The 13,829-nt window shown below is 39.6% G+C and overlaps 1 protein-coding gene and 1 non-coding gene across 3 annotated transcripts; both read left to right on the forward strand.

Moving 5' to 3' along the window:
* The first annotated feature begins 973 nt into the window (after positions 1-973).
* On the forward strand, positions 974-1,030 carry LOC137781830 (U7 small nuclear RNA). Its single transcript, XR_011077237.1, has one exon. It is a non-coding gene; the product is annotated as a U7 small nuclear RNA (small nuclear RNA).
* Positions 1,031-1,643: 613 nt separating this feature from the next.
* On the forward strand, positions 1,644-13,593 carry lpcat3 (lysophosphatidylcholine acyltransferase 3). 2 transcript variants are annotated; one of them, XM_068570771.1, is made up of 13 exons: positions 1,644-2,021; positions 4,513-4,620; positions 6,220-6,326; positions 6,779-6,872; positions 7,117-7,154; positions 8,275-8,453; positions 8,616-8,724; positions 8,828-8,914; positions 9,198-9,361; positions 10,682-10,829; positions 11,116-11,271; positions 11,868-12,011; positions 12,966-13,593. In XM_068570771.1, the coding sequence occupies exons 1-12, from the start codon at positions 1,937-1,939 to the stop codon at positions 11,985-11,987; spliced, it is 1,395 nt and encodes a 464-aa protein (XP_068426872.1). In that variant the 5' UTR covers positions 1,644-1,936; the 3' UTR covers positions 11,988-12,011; positions 12,966-13,593. The 2 variants fall into 2 exon arrangements, with proteins under 2 accessions (XP_068426872.1, XP_068426871.1); XM_068570770.1 differs by having other exon boundaries at positions 1,645-2,021; positions 12,145-13,593.
* Positions 13,594-13,829: the final 236 nt, after the last annotated feature.

Below are 13,829 nucleotides of genomic sequence, written 5' to 3' on the forward strand. Positions count from 1 at the left end.
AAAAAGTTTTTGTCTATATACACGATGCTCCACCCCACTTGTAAACTTCTCAGTACTACATACTACATTTGTATAATCCAGCACTGTAAAGCTGTAGATAAAAGGGGGCGAAGCCTCTACCGCCAGGATGTGCACAGGTGTTCTGCATACTGGGATTGTGATGGGTTTTGTTTGTTTCTACACCTGCTATTCCAGCTGAACCATGTTCGCTCTGATGAAAGTCATTTAAACCGAAAGCTAAACATAGTTAGTGTGCAGATATCTATTTTACCAATACTAATAATACATTTTATTTGTGTAGCACTTAAAAACGTACTTAAAGACACGTCACATGGTAAACACAGAAACAATAAAATCAATAACTGTTTCTTCAGTAAAAGATATTTAATCACAACCTCTTGTTTACTTATGCAAAAATGAGAACCATGAGAACAATTTATTAAAATGTCTCTATATATTCAGAGATTTTACATTTACTTTGAAGGAAATTATTTTTAATTGAAGCCACGCTTATCAATTACACATGCAGATGTAATATCTGTAATCTAAACCTTTCGACTTGTCAAGTTTCATTTCTTTCATTGCAGTGCCAACAATCACAAAATGATATACAGTAACAACGTGATCTGTGACAAGACAAAAGCCATGACGATCCACCATTTGCTTGGCTGAACCGACTAAAGTCCCACAATGCTTTGTGCGTCCTGGCCAGAGCCACCGTTAGAAGAGCTCTGATTGGAGGGTTTTCAGCTCTGTTTTGCATACCCAAGCTGCACTGCCGTAAAATAATACAGTTCTTACGCAAATAAAGTTGTATTTTCAGGAGTCTAAGGCGGCATTTGAAATAATAATATACTTGAGCTTTGTTTGTATTGTTGTTACTATGTTCCTTGTAAGTGGCTACAAAGTTACACCGTAGTAGTAGGGCATGTATTTAATGTACAAGTACTGCCAGTCTCCAGGAACTCGGTAGGAATCTATTTGCTCTTTAGATATTTGTCTAGCAGGTTTCTCTTAATGAGAAGCCCCAAACAAATGTAAACAAGAACAAGAACAACAGCAACAGCAGCAGCAGTACTATTAGCAACATCATCATCACCACCAGTTGCAGTAACATGAACTTTGACCTTTTGTTAAACATTTATTTATATAATAAATAATTAAATAAAAGCATTGTTTTGAATTGAGCTCAATTCAACCTTTACTTCAGCTCCGATGCTGTTCATGTGTGTAGTTGGGGTTCATATACTATATTGAACCCCAACTACACTACCGTTAATTTGTTGATGTGTTTGTTATTAATACTGTCTACAAGTACAGATAGATAGATAGATAGATAGATAGATAGATAGATAGATAGATAGATAGATAGATAGATAGATAGATAGATAGATGTACTTGATGGGTGAATCTCGGGTCCATGTGTTCAACTTGTTGTAATAAAAACATTATCATACTGTAATAATGTTTCACTTAACTTTTTGTGGTCAACAAATGATCAGATTATTTAAACAACTTGATTATGAATAATATGAATAGATATTCACATAACATGAATCGAGGAGCTGCTGCTGTTCCTACAAATCGTCACAAGGGGGCCCACTGATACTATGATGCGTGCTAATCTGGTTAATCTTCTTCACCCACTACTTGACTGGTTTGCCCCCATTATGCCATTCTGGGTGCGCTGCTACTGATACCTGTCAACCTACAAGTCCAATCCTGAGAGAAACACCTGTGAACGCCGAGCCCGCAGCGGTGTGGTAAAGATAGACGAGAGGGGAGTAGAAGTAGGAGGAGAATCACAGGTTTAACTTTGCAGGAGGCTGAGCCGTGAACGGCCTTTAAAAACGGGAGTGTGTGCGCGTGGATGTCTGCCGTGAGTCAGTAGAGTTCACTGAACCGTCGCGAAGAGACGTTTCCGCCCACAAGCAAGATGGCGGCTCCCTTGCTGGAGAATCTGTCGGAGTCCTTAGGTTCCCCGGAGCCAGCGGTTCGACTACTTCTATCTATTTTAATCGGTGAGTTTCCGTCTCGCGTTGCTTCGGTAACCGGCCGACGTGCTGTTAATCCCGGTGACAGGTTTTCGGTGCCCTGTGTGACTGTTAACGGAGACACGCACCGCTAACACAACGCTCAGTTGGGTTGTAACTGTGACACACAGCCACAGGCTTCAGACCAGTTGTGTTTATCTCCTGCCGTCGGTTTTAACGATACGTTAGCTTCAGGGGCTTCCCTGAACCAAAATATACGTTTCCAGTACAGTCTGTCTCCATTAAACGTGACATAATACAGCGTTTCCTTCACAACATCATCGACCCACGGCTAAGTTGTTACACCGACAGTGAACTTGTGGCTACTGGCGTGATGGTGCTGCTGTCTGGCCGGTTTGGTGTCGTGTCAAACATCGTCATCTGTCGGAATCTTGTCTCCTCTTAAAAAAGCTTAATGTCGGACGAGCTGATTTACTGGGGACAGTTGGAGTCAAGTTAGCTTGAGAGTTGCACAATGAAGACTACACGGATGAAATTGTTTGTAGGCTGTGGGATTATCATATTAGTTTGAGGCTGGAAGATGGTCCCAATATCGTTGGGGGAGGGAAATTATTTGACATAGAAAAGGAGCACAGACTGACAAAATATGCCCGCCCCCTCCCTCTCCCCCTCTTTCTCCCCCTCTCCTTCTTTAACCCCCCATTTTCCACTCCATTGAGTAGAGGGGACACTGACTCTGAGCGGTTTGAATTTAACAAGGCCAGAATGTACTTTTCATTCAAATGTGCAGAAACTTAGGATCTGCTCTTTAATGGGATCTTACACTCCATGGGGCTTTTAGGGCTACAGGGTCTGAATGTCATGGGTATATATGTCTTTTGTGTGGATGGGGGGAGGGCGTCACAGGGCTCTCAAGTTTTGAAGACAGGTTAGCGTGACATGTATCCCCCTGGAACGGTCGACGGGAGGAGGAGGAGGAGGAGGGGGTGGGGGCAGCAGCGACGACAAATACGCGCCGCCGGACGGCTCCAGTGCCGCCTGTCATTAAGTCTTACCCGGATACTAAAGATATGTTTTTCTGATTTGTCTGTAGCCCATTTCTTTTTTTTGATTGGCTGATGAGTGGCCCCTCACGGGGGGGCTTGATTCCTCCGTGGTGAGGGGAGCACGCGACCAGGTCATGTCTGAGCGCTGCGGCACATTAAATAGCCTGGAGTTTTTTTTCAGCGTGAGAAATACGATGTGTGGCGGGAGGGCGTGATTTAAGACCGAAATGCGTGACAGTCACCCTCAATGCGTGACACTTGAGAGCCCTGGCGTCCTCCATGCTGTCCTCTTTGAACTTTGCTCTGACACATGGACACGTCTGTTTTTCTGTTACCTCACACCAACAATGCGATAGATTGAACGTGGCCTTTCAGTTCAGGCTTTAGTCAGCTAATGCCTGCAAACCCTTCAGTTGCACGCTCCTTGTCCCACTGTTGCTCAATGTGTCTTGCATAATTTTGTTGCCATGTTGTAACTACCTTCCTCCATTGGCTTTCTTGCAAGACTGCACTATGATTCAGATTTCCAGCTAAATGTGGAGCGTGTTTATCTACATTAGTATGGCAGCAGGCTAGTGAATGTGCCATTGACTCCAAATAAACCATGGTGCCCATTTTCATAATCATGAAGGAACATGTCACGCTTTATGTGTGTTTATTGGATGGACAATGGAGGTTTATGGAAAACTATATCAGGCTTTGACCACATCATTGTGTATCTGTGTGCTATTATTTTCATGAGATTTGTTGACAGTGAGAGAAATGTAGAAAATGACTAGCCTTTTTTAAAGTAACCCTTTAGAGGCAGATGGGAACTTCTTAATGCTGTTTTATATTACTGATATAATGGAGAACCTTTTTATATTAATCTTCATCTAATCTGCTACAGTGCCTTGATATCCACTCATTATAGAGCTTTTACTAGTCTAGGAAGGACAAAGGTTCAGTGACTTGGTCATCTCATCCAATCAAAATTCAATCAATTTCAAATGGCAGGCCGTTTCAATTATATTATACTGTAGATTACAGTCGCATATATATATATATATATATATATATATATATATATATATATATATATATATATATATATATATATATATATATATATATATATATATATATATATATATATATGAAAGTGATAAGACACTGATTTAAAATGTAAACAGAGTCAAATTTTGATTAAAGAAAAGAGTCCAACTGAACTGGTTGGAAGTGGAAGTTAATTAAACCATGATCACAGGTGAGCGTTTGTCCTTTCCACAGTCCTACTTAAGACGGTTATCTTTCTCCTTAAAATGCCAGATTTGCTGCAACACTCTCCACACAAGGGTGTGTGGGATGCAGGCACCATGTGTTTGTACCACAAGGTCAGTGTTCCTGATAGTGGGGAGTGTCGTCAAATGTCTCACTTGGCTCATATGAAGATTCATACTTTTTACAAACATTTTTTTCCCTCTGTCCTGCAGGGTATCCCTGTGCTCTGGTGTATCGGCGTTTCTTGTTCTACCAGCCTGCCACAGTTATACACTTGTTCCACACTTTCTCTGGACTGGCTCTAGCAGCATTCAACTTTGGTAAGATATAGAGCGAGCCTCCATTTTTATTTTTTTTTTAAATTTTTTTTTATTTATTTTTTTTAAGTACCTCAATTCACTGTGATTTACCAAAAGTGTGTGTGTCCTTTTGGGTCTTGAACATTTTGAATTCTGCATTGTTTACATCCTTTTTAGCACTTGTCATCTTCCCTGCCTTTGCTGGTGCTTTGCTCCAATTCGTCTGCGTGTACTAGACAATTAGAAAACTTCTCCACGGCACTGCTAGAGAAAACAAAACAGAGACTCCCTTGTTGGAAAAAAATAGTCTCCCAACAAGCAGCAGGTCGCACTTAAACGCTTTACATACGTACATTCACAAGATATTAAGGTCAAGATGTCACAACTTTGCTTTCTTTTGAATGACACAATGGTGGATTAGGATTGAATGAAGGTAAAATATGTTCGATGCCATAGGCTTAGAAATTGTTGCCAGCATTATATGCTTGTAATCCTGATTCCGACGTGACCAGAACACGTGAAAGTATTTTTCCCACATTTTACTTTTTTTACTCAAAAATGTTGTATTCATCTTTGAATTACATTTTTTAATCTAACATCCAGAGGAAACACTGGACTTGAACGGAAAGCACTTTTTCTTTTTTTTAGTTTTTAGTTGTTTTAGGGATTCATTTTCCTTGTGGATGAATCATCAGTATTTAGTCATTTCAGGGTTGACGATGACGCAAATGTGGTGCAGGTTTGACAACTCGAAGTTTTGTGACGCAATATACAGTTCACTGAGGGCTGCAACCAACTGCTGATTCATTTCTCGAGAAGTTTGGTTTTAAAGATTTATATATAGAAATTAAACATTTTGCAGTTTTTTAATTGCTTCTTTTGTCTATCAGTAGGAGCTGCAAAGAAACGAATGAATCAGAAAATGTGTGTTTCAAACTTATTGTTAATTTTTAACTTGTTTTGTTTTCTCGGCAAAAATGCCAAACGCTTGCTTGTTCCTGCTTCTCAAATGTAAATAATTAAAGCCTACGTTTGCCACATGATAGAAAACTAAATATATTTGAATTGTCAAATACAACAGTCCTTGGACTGTGGAAAATTATAAGAGGCTCACAGTTTTAATCAATTATTGTCTAAGCCATACTGTAAATTATAATTAGTTGCTGAGAAGGACAAAGAACCTGCAAGTATTTACATTTAAGAAACTGAATGAATGTAATTTTAGAAAATGTATTTTTTTTTTAACACTTGAAAAGTGACAATGTTAACACAAGCTGCTTCAGATGGGACAAAAGGATAAATGGATGGAGCATCTTCATGGATGAGAGTGGCCGGAATAAACGCAAACTGCTAACATATTTCTCTTTCTCTTTTCTTTATTCTGTGGTGGCTGCACTTGGATTTTACAGCAGGTCGGTTGCTTTATCTTTTTCCTCATGGAATGCTTTTCCTTCCAGCCCTCTTTGAGATCTACAGTATATTGTGGATTTGCCCTGTTCTGTCCATCTCAGCAAATACTGAACTGCGGAGGGAAAAAAAAATGCTGTTTCCATGTCCAGTCCTACAGGTCACACTTGACTGACCCAATCCCTTCCCCCCTTCTGTCTGTTTCTCTCCCAGGCTCTCAGATCTATCACTCTGCAGTATGCGTCCTTGTCCAATTCCTGATGCTGAGGCTCATGGGAAGGACAGTAACAACTGTACTAAGCAGCTTTACCTTTCAAATGGTGAGGTGACCTGTGTGTTTTTTCTTTTCCCTTTTTCCATGCATCCTTTTGTCCACTGTCAAACTGATGGGCAGTACCTGAACCATTGCAGTAAATGTCTGTCTGCAGTCTCATGTTGAATTTCTGCATATAGTATTCTGTAATTTAATTGCCTTCCTCATGCTGCACCGTTTGACCCATGCATTAAAAGGACCACTATAATCAGTAATTGTAAGATGTTGTCACGTATGCTTCTTGTGGGAGTATTGAGGCCTTTATTTTTGCATTAATGCATCACAATGCAGTCATGAAACCACATTTTTACACAAATGTGCTTGCGTCATATTTAGTTTTTAATGGCACATTCCTTTGATTTGTTATGTAGAACTGTTATAAACATGTGCTTGGTTATGTTTGATGTTGCAGAGGTTTAAACTGGATGTTTTTTGCCGGTCCACCTTCTCTTTCTGTAGGTATACCTGCTAGCAGGATATTACTACACAGCGACAGGGGAGTATGACATCAAGTGGACCATGCCTCATTGTGTCCTCACACTCAAACTTGTTGGTGAGTCGACTACCGCACTAGTTGCACTCCTCTGCTTGACAAACCCAATTGTTTCATAAAAACCAATATTTTCTCATTTGATATCTTCTTGTTGCGATCTTTCCCCTTTTACTCTAGTAATCGATTAACACACTGAAACTGCTGACATGGCATTTGCATGCTTAATAGAGTTCATTTAAATGATCGTGACGGCATTAGTGAACCTAACATAGTTTCTGACACCAGTTGCATTTTCTGATTACAGGTTTGTCATTTGATTACTATGACGGCGGGAAGGAACCAGTGAGTTGGTTGATCTCTCTTGCTTTTGCTCGCTTGATCATTTGTCTACATGTTAATGGTGTCTGTCTTGGAATGTTTGTTTGAGTTTTGCTCATTGTTCATCTGTTTAGTTCTTGCAAGAGTTATTTTTTCATTTAAAAAAAAAAAAGTCATTCTCATGCGTGAAAGAAAGGTAGATGAGTTTTCTGATGGAAAGAATATTGATAGTCTTCTTGTGTTGTGGTTAAAAACCATCACGATGTGCGAATGCAAAGCACGGAACTGACACTGTCGGTTACTAATGCAAACAAGTTACCGGAGTAATATGTGAATCTGTGGTCCTTTTTTTTTTTTTAAACAAACCAATGACAATATGAGGAGAGGGACATTTGCATCACGGGTGTATTCACGAAGATAGATTGTAGCTGCTGATGCCACCTTGATTTGCACATCATTTGCAACCTCTATCTGCTGAGGTCCAATTCACAAAATGTATTACTCCAATGATAAAATGACTCAAACACACTCATAGTTTTGCAGCTGAATCCACTCTGATTGCTATTATTTATGTGGGAAAGTATAAATGTGAAAGATGAGTCTACCTGAGCCAACAACTCTTATGTGCTGAGCCATTAAGACCAGCTCAGACCCGGGCTCATTTAGCATCTCTCGATTCATTGTAAACCATATATGCCTCTGCACTGCAGAGCACACATGCAAGGGTAAAATAATACATAATAATGAAGCTATTAAGTGTTCAATACATCAACGGTACAGTTATAGTATTTTGTTTGAGCAGCGTTTCTTATTCTTTCACTCACGTGTCTTTCTACAGCATGCTTAGTGCAGCTAGTATATCTGTGACGGCTGTAAGTCGCTCCTTCGGTTTTATTAGTGTCTATGGTTTGCTTTGAATTAAGGTTTGTATTTTTTTTATTTGTGTTTTTATAAACTTGCAAATCTGGTCAATATCACTTTTTAGTGCACGGTGTACAGATGTTGCTTCTGTTTGTCTAGATTGTAACTTCTACATCCTGTATCAATGTTCTTTTTTTCTACCTATTCATCCCTCTTTCATATCACTCTCTTATTCCCTCTTATTTTTTTTATTTTTTTTCCCCCTCATATTATTCAACTCCAGTCTCAGCTGAGTTCAGAGCAGAAGATTGCAGCCCTACCGTCCGTGCCCTCCCTGCTGGAGGTGTGTGGCTTTTCCTACTTCTATGGAGGCTTCCTGGTGGGGCCCCAGTTTACACTGCGCAGCTACCAGAAGCTGGTGGCAGGGCAGCTCAGCGACTGCCCCGGAAAGCCTCCGAACAGGTAAAGGAGCAAGAAAATGATGAGCGATCAAAAGAAAAATAAGCTGAAAGACCATCTTCATTACATCTCCATAAAATAAGTCAACTGTGCAGTGTCACAGCCCTGCAGTTAATATGATCACCGGCCAATCTCCCATTATCACCTTGTTTCATTCTCTTCCAGTGTAATGCCGGCTATGAAGAGGTTTGCTCTGGGATTTCTTTGCCTGGTGATATATGCAATATTTAGCCCGTATTACCCAGACAGCTACTACTTAACGGATGAGTATGATGTGAGAACCACAACATTTTCAAAAATAATCACTGTATGCTTTAAGTTTTTCAATGTAAGGCGAGTCAGAGTGTCTAAAATGTAAAACAATGTATTTTCCACAGGCTCAGCCCTTCTGGTATCGCTGTGTGTTTATACTGCTTTGGGCTAAAGTCATCTTGTATAAATATGTCAGCTGTTGGGTTATAGCGGTAAGTAACCTCTTGATCTGAAAGTCTGTGTTGGGAGTGGCTACAGCTTACTGCTTTGCCTCTTGAAATTAACCTAATTTGTATGACGTTGTATTCACATAGAGCACCTAGCTTCATACTTGTTGTGAGACATTTTAATGTAAAACCTCACCCTTTTTTAATTCCTCTTGTTATTACTAATGCTATGCATGCTTGGATTGGATTTCATGGCACACCCTAACCAGCTTTGAGCTTCATGGCGTGATCTTACATAAGCAAATTATGAACTTTGTTTGTGTTACAGGAAGGTGTGTGTATATTATCTGGACTAGGCTACAATGGTGTAGTGGATGGTGAGCACAAGTGGGACGCTTGTGCCAATATGAAGGTGTGGCGCTTTGAAACCACGCCACTTTTTGGAGGAACCATCTCTTCCTTCAACATCAACACCAATGCCTGGGCTGCCAGGTCAGTGTCGAGCCTGAAACCTGTGCCTCGTTTGTCTTCAATGACGGGTTGATAAAGTTAAATATTTACTAAGATAATAATGGTGAAATTAAGTGAGTTGTTTTCAGTCAAATATGCTTTGAGAGAGATAGATGTATATTTACTTACTTTTATTCAATTGAAGTAGTAAGATTGCATGCAACGCAATGTTGCTAAAGCATGTTAATACAAACTAAACTTATTATTATTATTATTATTATTATTATACTACACGATACTATTCAATTCAGCTTATTTTGCATATCAAAATAAGCTGTAAAATAAGCATAGTAAAAACCCTTTTACAGGGCTTTGGCTAAGAATATCATGGATGATCTTTTATGTTTTGCCATGGTAGTTGCAGAACTTGCGGCAATGATGCTAAATCTCACTCAGTCTATCCTTAGCCAGTGTTTTATCTGACACGGCAGTCAACAGGTTGCCACAGTGTACGGCCTGTTTCAAGCTAGATGGGTTTCCATAATGTTCTGGGACTTTGTTATTTCTGTCCAATATACAACATAGAAAAGAACCTGGTGAGAGGCCAGAGAAGCATGACAGATTTGTATGAGGACTGTTTGATATACAGGAGCTCCTTGAGGGGTCAGTATGCTTCACACAAGATAAGCTCGATTTTTAAATGCTGTCAAAAACTGTTTATAGCTGTTCCAAATGGCCACATTCAAAGTTGGGCTGACAAGTCATCTGTCCTAGAGATGGGCGAGACACAAATCATGACTCAAAAACCATGCGTCTTGTTTTACATAGCACAATTGTCATAAAATGTTTTGTGAAGCATGATACAGATGGCTTGAGAGGGAAGATTAAAATCCTGTGCTTTATGGGATGTTTTTGTATGAAGAGAAACGTGCTTATCAGATCTTAGTTTGGGGAAAATTACAAAAAGGATCCCTTCTTATTCTGATGTCCAAAAGGTGTGAAGCATACCGATACATTAAAGGCCATCAGCAAGCCAGCTGTACATCATGTACTTATTTATCTGACAACAGCTGTTACTGCAGCGGGTCACCAGTAAGGACAAAAAAAACTGTATTGAAAGTCCAATGTGTGTGCACTTTTGTAAGATATTGTAACACAAAGCCCGAGCCTGCATTGAATTGATGAGTACCCTTGAAGAGGATGTAAAGTTGTGGCAATGTTTTAATATAACCTCAGTTGCTATGCAACAAGAGCTTCAGGTAAGTGAGTGCTTACCATGTAGGCAGTGATAGCAGATGTGTTTTGCTTTTCTGACTGCTCAATCCAAAATTCTTGATTTGTGTTTTTTTTTTTTTTTTCAAGACATGTCTTCAAACGGTTGAAGTTCCTGGGCAATAAGTCCCTGTCCCATGTGGCCACACTCCTCTTTCTGACTTTTTGGCATGGTCTTCACTCCGGATACCTCCTCTGCTTCTCCATGGAGTTCTTCATCATCACTGTAGAGAGACAGGTACGTCACAGATGCAGGGCAGGATGTGAGGACGGGTAACGGCCAAAGATGATTAGTATTGGGCACAATTTATCTGGGTCTCTGTTTTTATGCTCATTTTCTCAGTAAAAGCTTGCTTTGCACTTTGTCATTAAATGGCATCGATCAAGTGCACCTTTTTTAATGCTGAAAGTTTAGGTAATAAAATATTGTCCACAGTCACAATTTGGCATTAATTAATTCTGTAACCCTTGTGCTTTGTGTTACTGTACCTAATATGGAATCTGTGTCTGTTTGTGTGTGACAGGCTCTGGCACTAGTGAAGGACAGTCCCTTGCTGTCGAAGTTGGCCAACAGCGCACTCTATCCCATCATCTATGTAGTCCAGCAGTTTTTCCATTGGCTCTTCATGGGCTACCCCCTTGTGCCATTCTGCCTCTTCACTTATGACAAATGGCTCAAGGTAATGCACAACTTTCCGATCACAGCATACATCTTCCTTTAAAAAGAAGTGTATGGACCGCAATCGACAAACCTTCATTGTGTCTTTTTTTTCTTCTTTTTTTTTAAATGGGGGCTGGAAGCAAATTCAGGGAGCAACAGATGAAATATTGCTGTGTTCAGAATAAACTAAAATACTTTTATAATTCATATTTTAGAACAGTATTTTACGCCATTCATGTTACAAAGTAGTAGTATGTTTTATTCAGTCAATCATTGCATGCAGTAAGTAAAGCCACAATCTAATATACAAAAAAGAGACTGAAAAGGTATAGGGAGACGCATAATGCTTATATGTACCTATCCTAAATTTGTATCAATTAAATCGAATAATTTATTTGATATAAAGAAAAACAATTATAAATGAATTTGTCATTCACACTTGTAACTTGTAAAGTATAATGTATAGAAGTAATTCACCATGAGTGTGCACTTGGACGTTGCGGCGCTTTTCCAGAAGACAGCAGAGACGGAGCAGGAGTCGTCATAACGTTTGGCTGACTTTTTTAAATCAGGATATTTACTTGACTGTTTTGTCACCTTTTCTTTGTTTTTCAGGTGTATTCGTCCATCTATTTCTGTGGTCACGTATTCTTCCTCACAGCCTTTTTAACCATACCATACATCCGTAAGGCGCTGGTGCCTAAGAAAGAACGGCGTGAGACAAAGCAGGATTAAACCGTGGTAGTAAAACTTTGCAAGGTAAGCAAGTGTCGGCTTTTTTTTTTTTTCTTCATTCTTTTCCCTTTTTTTTCATTCTGTTTCAGTTACGATGTTGTGAGAGGCAAAGCTGTGAATACATGTTTTTAATGTTGAAATATCTGTTTTTTTCCAGGTCCGTCTAAGGCTAAATATTCACTGAAGGGAACTGTGACTTTCAAGGAGCAGATTGGAAAATATTTTAAGGCCTTTAGTAATATATATGTCCATGTAAAAATAAATTTCTATATATTTTTGTGTTTTAAATGGGAAGGGTGTTTTTTATAAACATTTGGAGAAATGTTTACAGGAAATGACCATCGTGCCACATGGGGTAATTGTGAGCCAATCAGGGGCGAATTCCTGCTTTTCCTTTTTTTTTTTTTTTTTTTTTTTTTTTTTTTTTGGGTAGGGGTTGAAACGTTGGACTTGTGGAACTTGAGAGACTTACATGCTGTCGACACAGAATTGCACTCAGCAGTCACAGATCCGGAGTCTGTAATTGTCTCCGATGTGTTTTTCTTTTTCAGTTTTCATTTCTCTCATGTCTACCACTCTCATTTAGCAGCAGACTTCACAGGAGGTTTAAGCACAGCGCCAACATGTGTGGTACTAATTTAATACAACAATACTTTCTGCAAAAGATAGTTGGTGACGATAATAATAATCAGGGGAGTTGTTTCTAGAAAATGGCTGCCAGTGGTTATACAAGCACTGTAAATCACACACTCTACACTAATCCCCATCTCAAAATGGCCTTGTATTAATGAATGTTTTGACAGTAAATTTGTTTGATTTGGTTTTATAAAGTTTTAACAGCTTTTATGAATAAGAACATTTTGTAGCTTTGGGATAAGACATTGGAAATGGTTTGCATTGTTCTCATGCCTTTCCTCATTTGATGTTTCTGTTTTCTTTCTCACCATGTTTCCCCCCCCCCCCCTCCTCTCTGTTCAGTCTACTCCTCTGTCCGACTTGATTCAAGCCCTCGGTCCTCAGCTCTTAAATGCACAGATGTGAAAGGAGACTTGCGCACTGCCCAACCATACAGTCACAACAGTTGATCGTTGTGGTTCATCCGACACTCTGATCTCCATAAATGGAGATTTTCTTTTGTTTGAGGAAACTCATTTTTGAACTGGAAGCAAAAGAAACCATGTGTTTCACTTATGACCTGCTCTTTTGTTTATAACAGCAGGTGGTATTTAATAGACGTTTGAAGTGGAAGCATCCCATCCCTCTGTGGGAATGCCACTTCATTTTGTTTAATTTCAATTTTTTGGGGGTGGGTTGGGAGCTGTGTAGTCTGATCCACAGCATGCTGGAGGAAGGCCCAGCGCCGCTGCTGCTGCCGCTCTCTTGCTGATGCTGACACACATATGGACAGAACAAACCTCACTGTAGCAGCAGCCCAGATTTTAGTAATATTTATACATGACATGGTGATTATTAATTGATGTAAATTGCTATGTTAAGAGACTACTTTTTTGCCTTATTCCTACCAAATGTACAAAGTAAAAGAGAACTTGTGATGGACTCGGGTTGGGAGTGATTTTCAAATACAATTTTATAATGTTCATTAAAATGCTGCATTTCAAGCAAGGACTCTGGTCGTGTGTGTGTCCTGTACCTTATGTGTTATGTGTCCGACACGGGGCAAAGGGGGTGATGTGACGTCATGTTGCAGTCTGTTGATGGAAATCTTGTGCAGGGGGGTATTAAATACCCCCCCCCCCCCCCCAAAAAAAAAATTCGGTGTGTGAAAATATAAAAATGATTTCGTCGGGTGCAAACCTAGAGCTGAGAACAAACGTGACGAGA

Source organism: Clinocottus analis, unplaced genomic scaffold, assembly GCF_023055335.1.
Source record: "Clinocottus analis isolate CAN_PGR_092001 unplaced genomic scaffold, fCliAna1.0.p SCAF_9, whole genome shotgun sequence".
NCBI classification, from domain to species: domain Eukaryota; kingdom Metazoa; phylum Chordata; class Actinopteri; order Perciformes; family Cottidae; genus Clinocottus; species Clinocottus analis.

Bases quoted from the DNA above. Each gene is read 5' to 3' on its own strand.
- lpcat3 (XM_068570771.1), top strand. From the start codon at position 1,937: ATGGCGGCTCCCTTGCTGGAGAATCTGTCGGAGTCCTTAGGTTCCCCG. The intron at 6,873-7,116 runs GTGAGTCGACTA...TTCTGATTACAG, and splicing joins CCTCACACTCAAACTTGTTG to GTTTGTCATTTGATTACTAT. The intron at 8,725-8,827 runs GTGAGAACCACA...TATTTTCCACAG, and splicing joins ACTTAACGGATGAGTATGAT to GCTCAGCCCTTCTGGTATCG.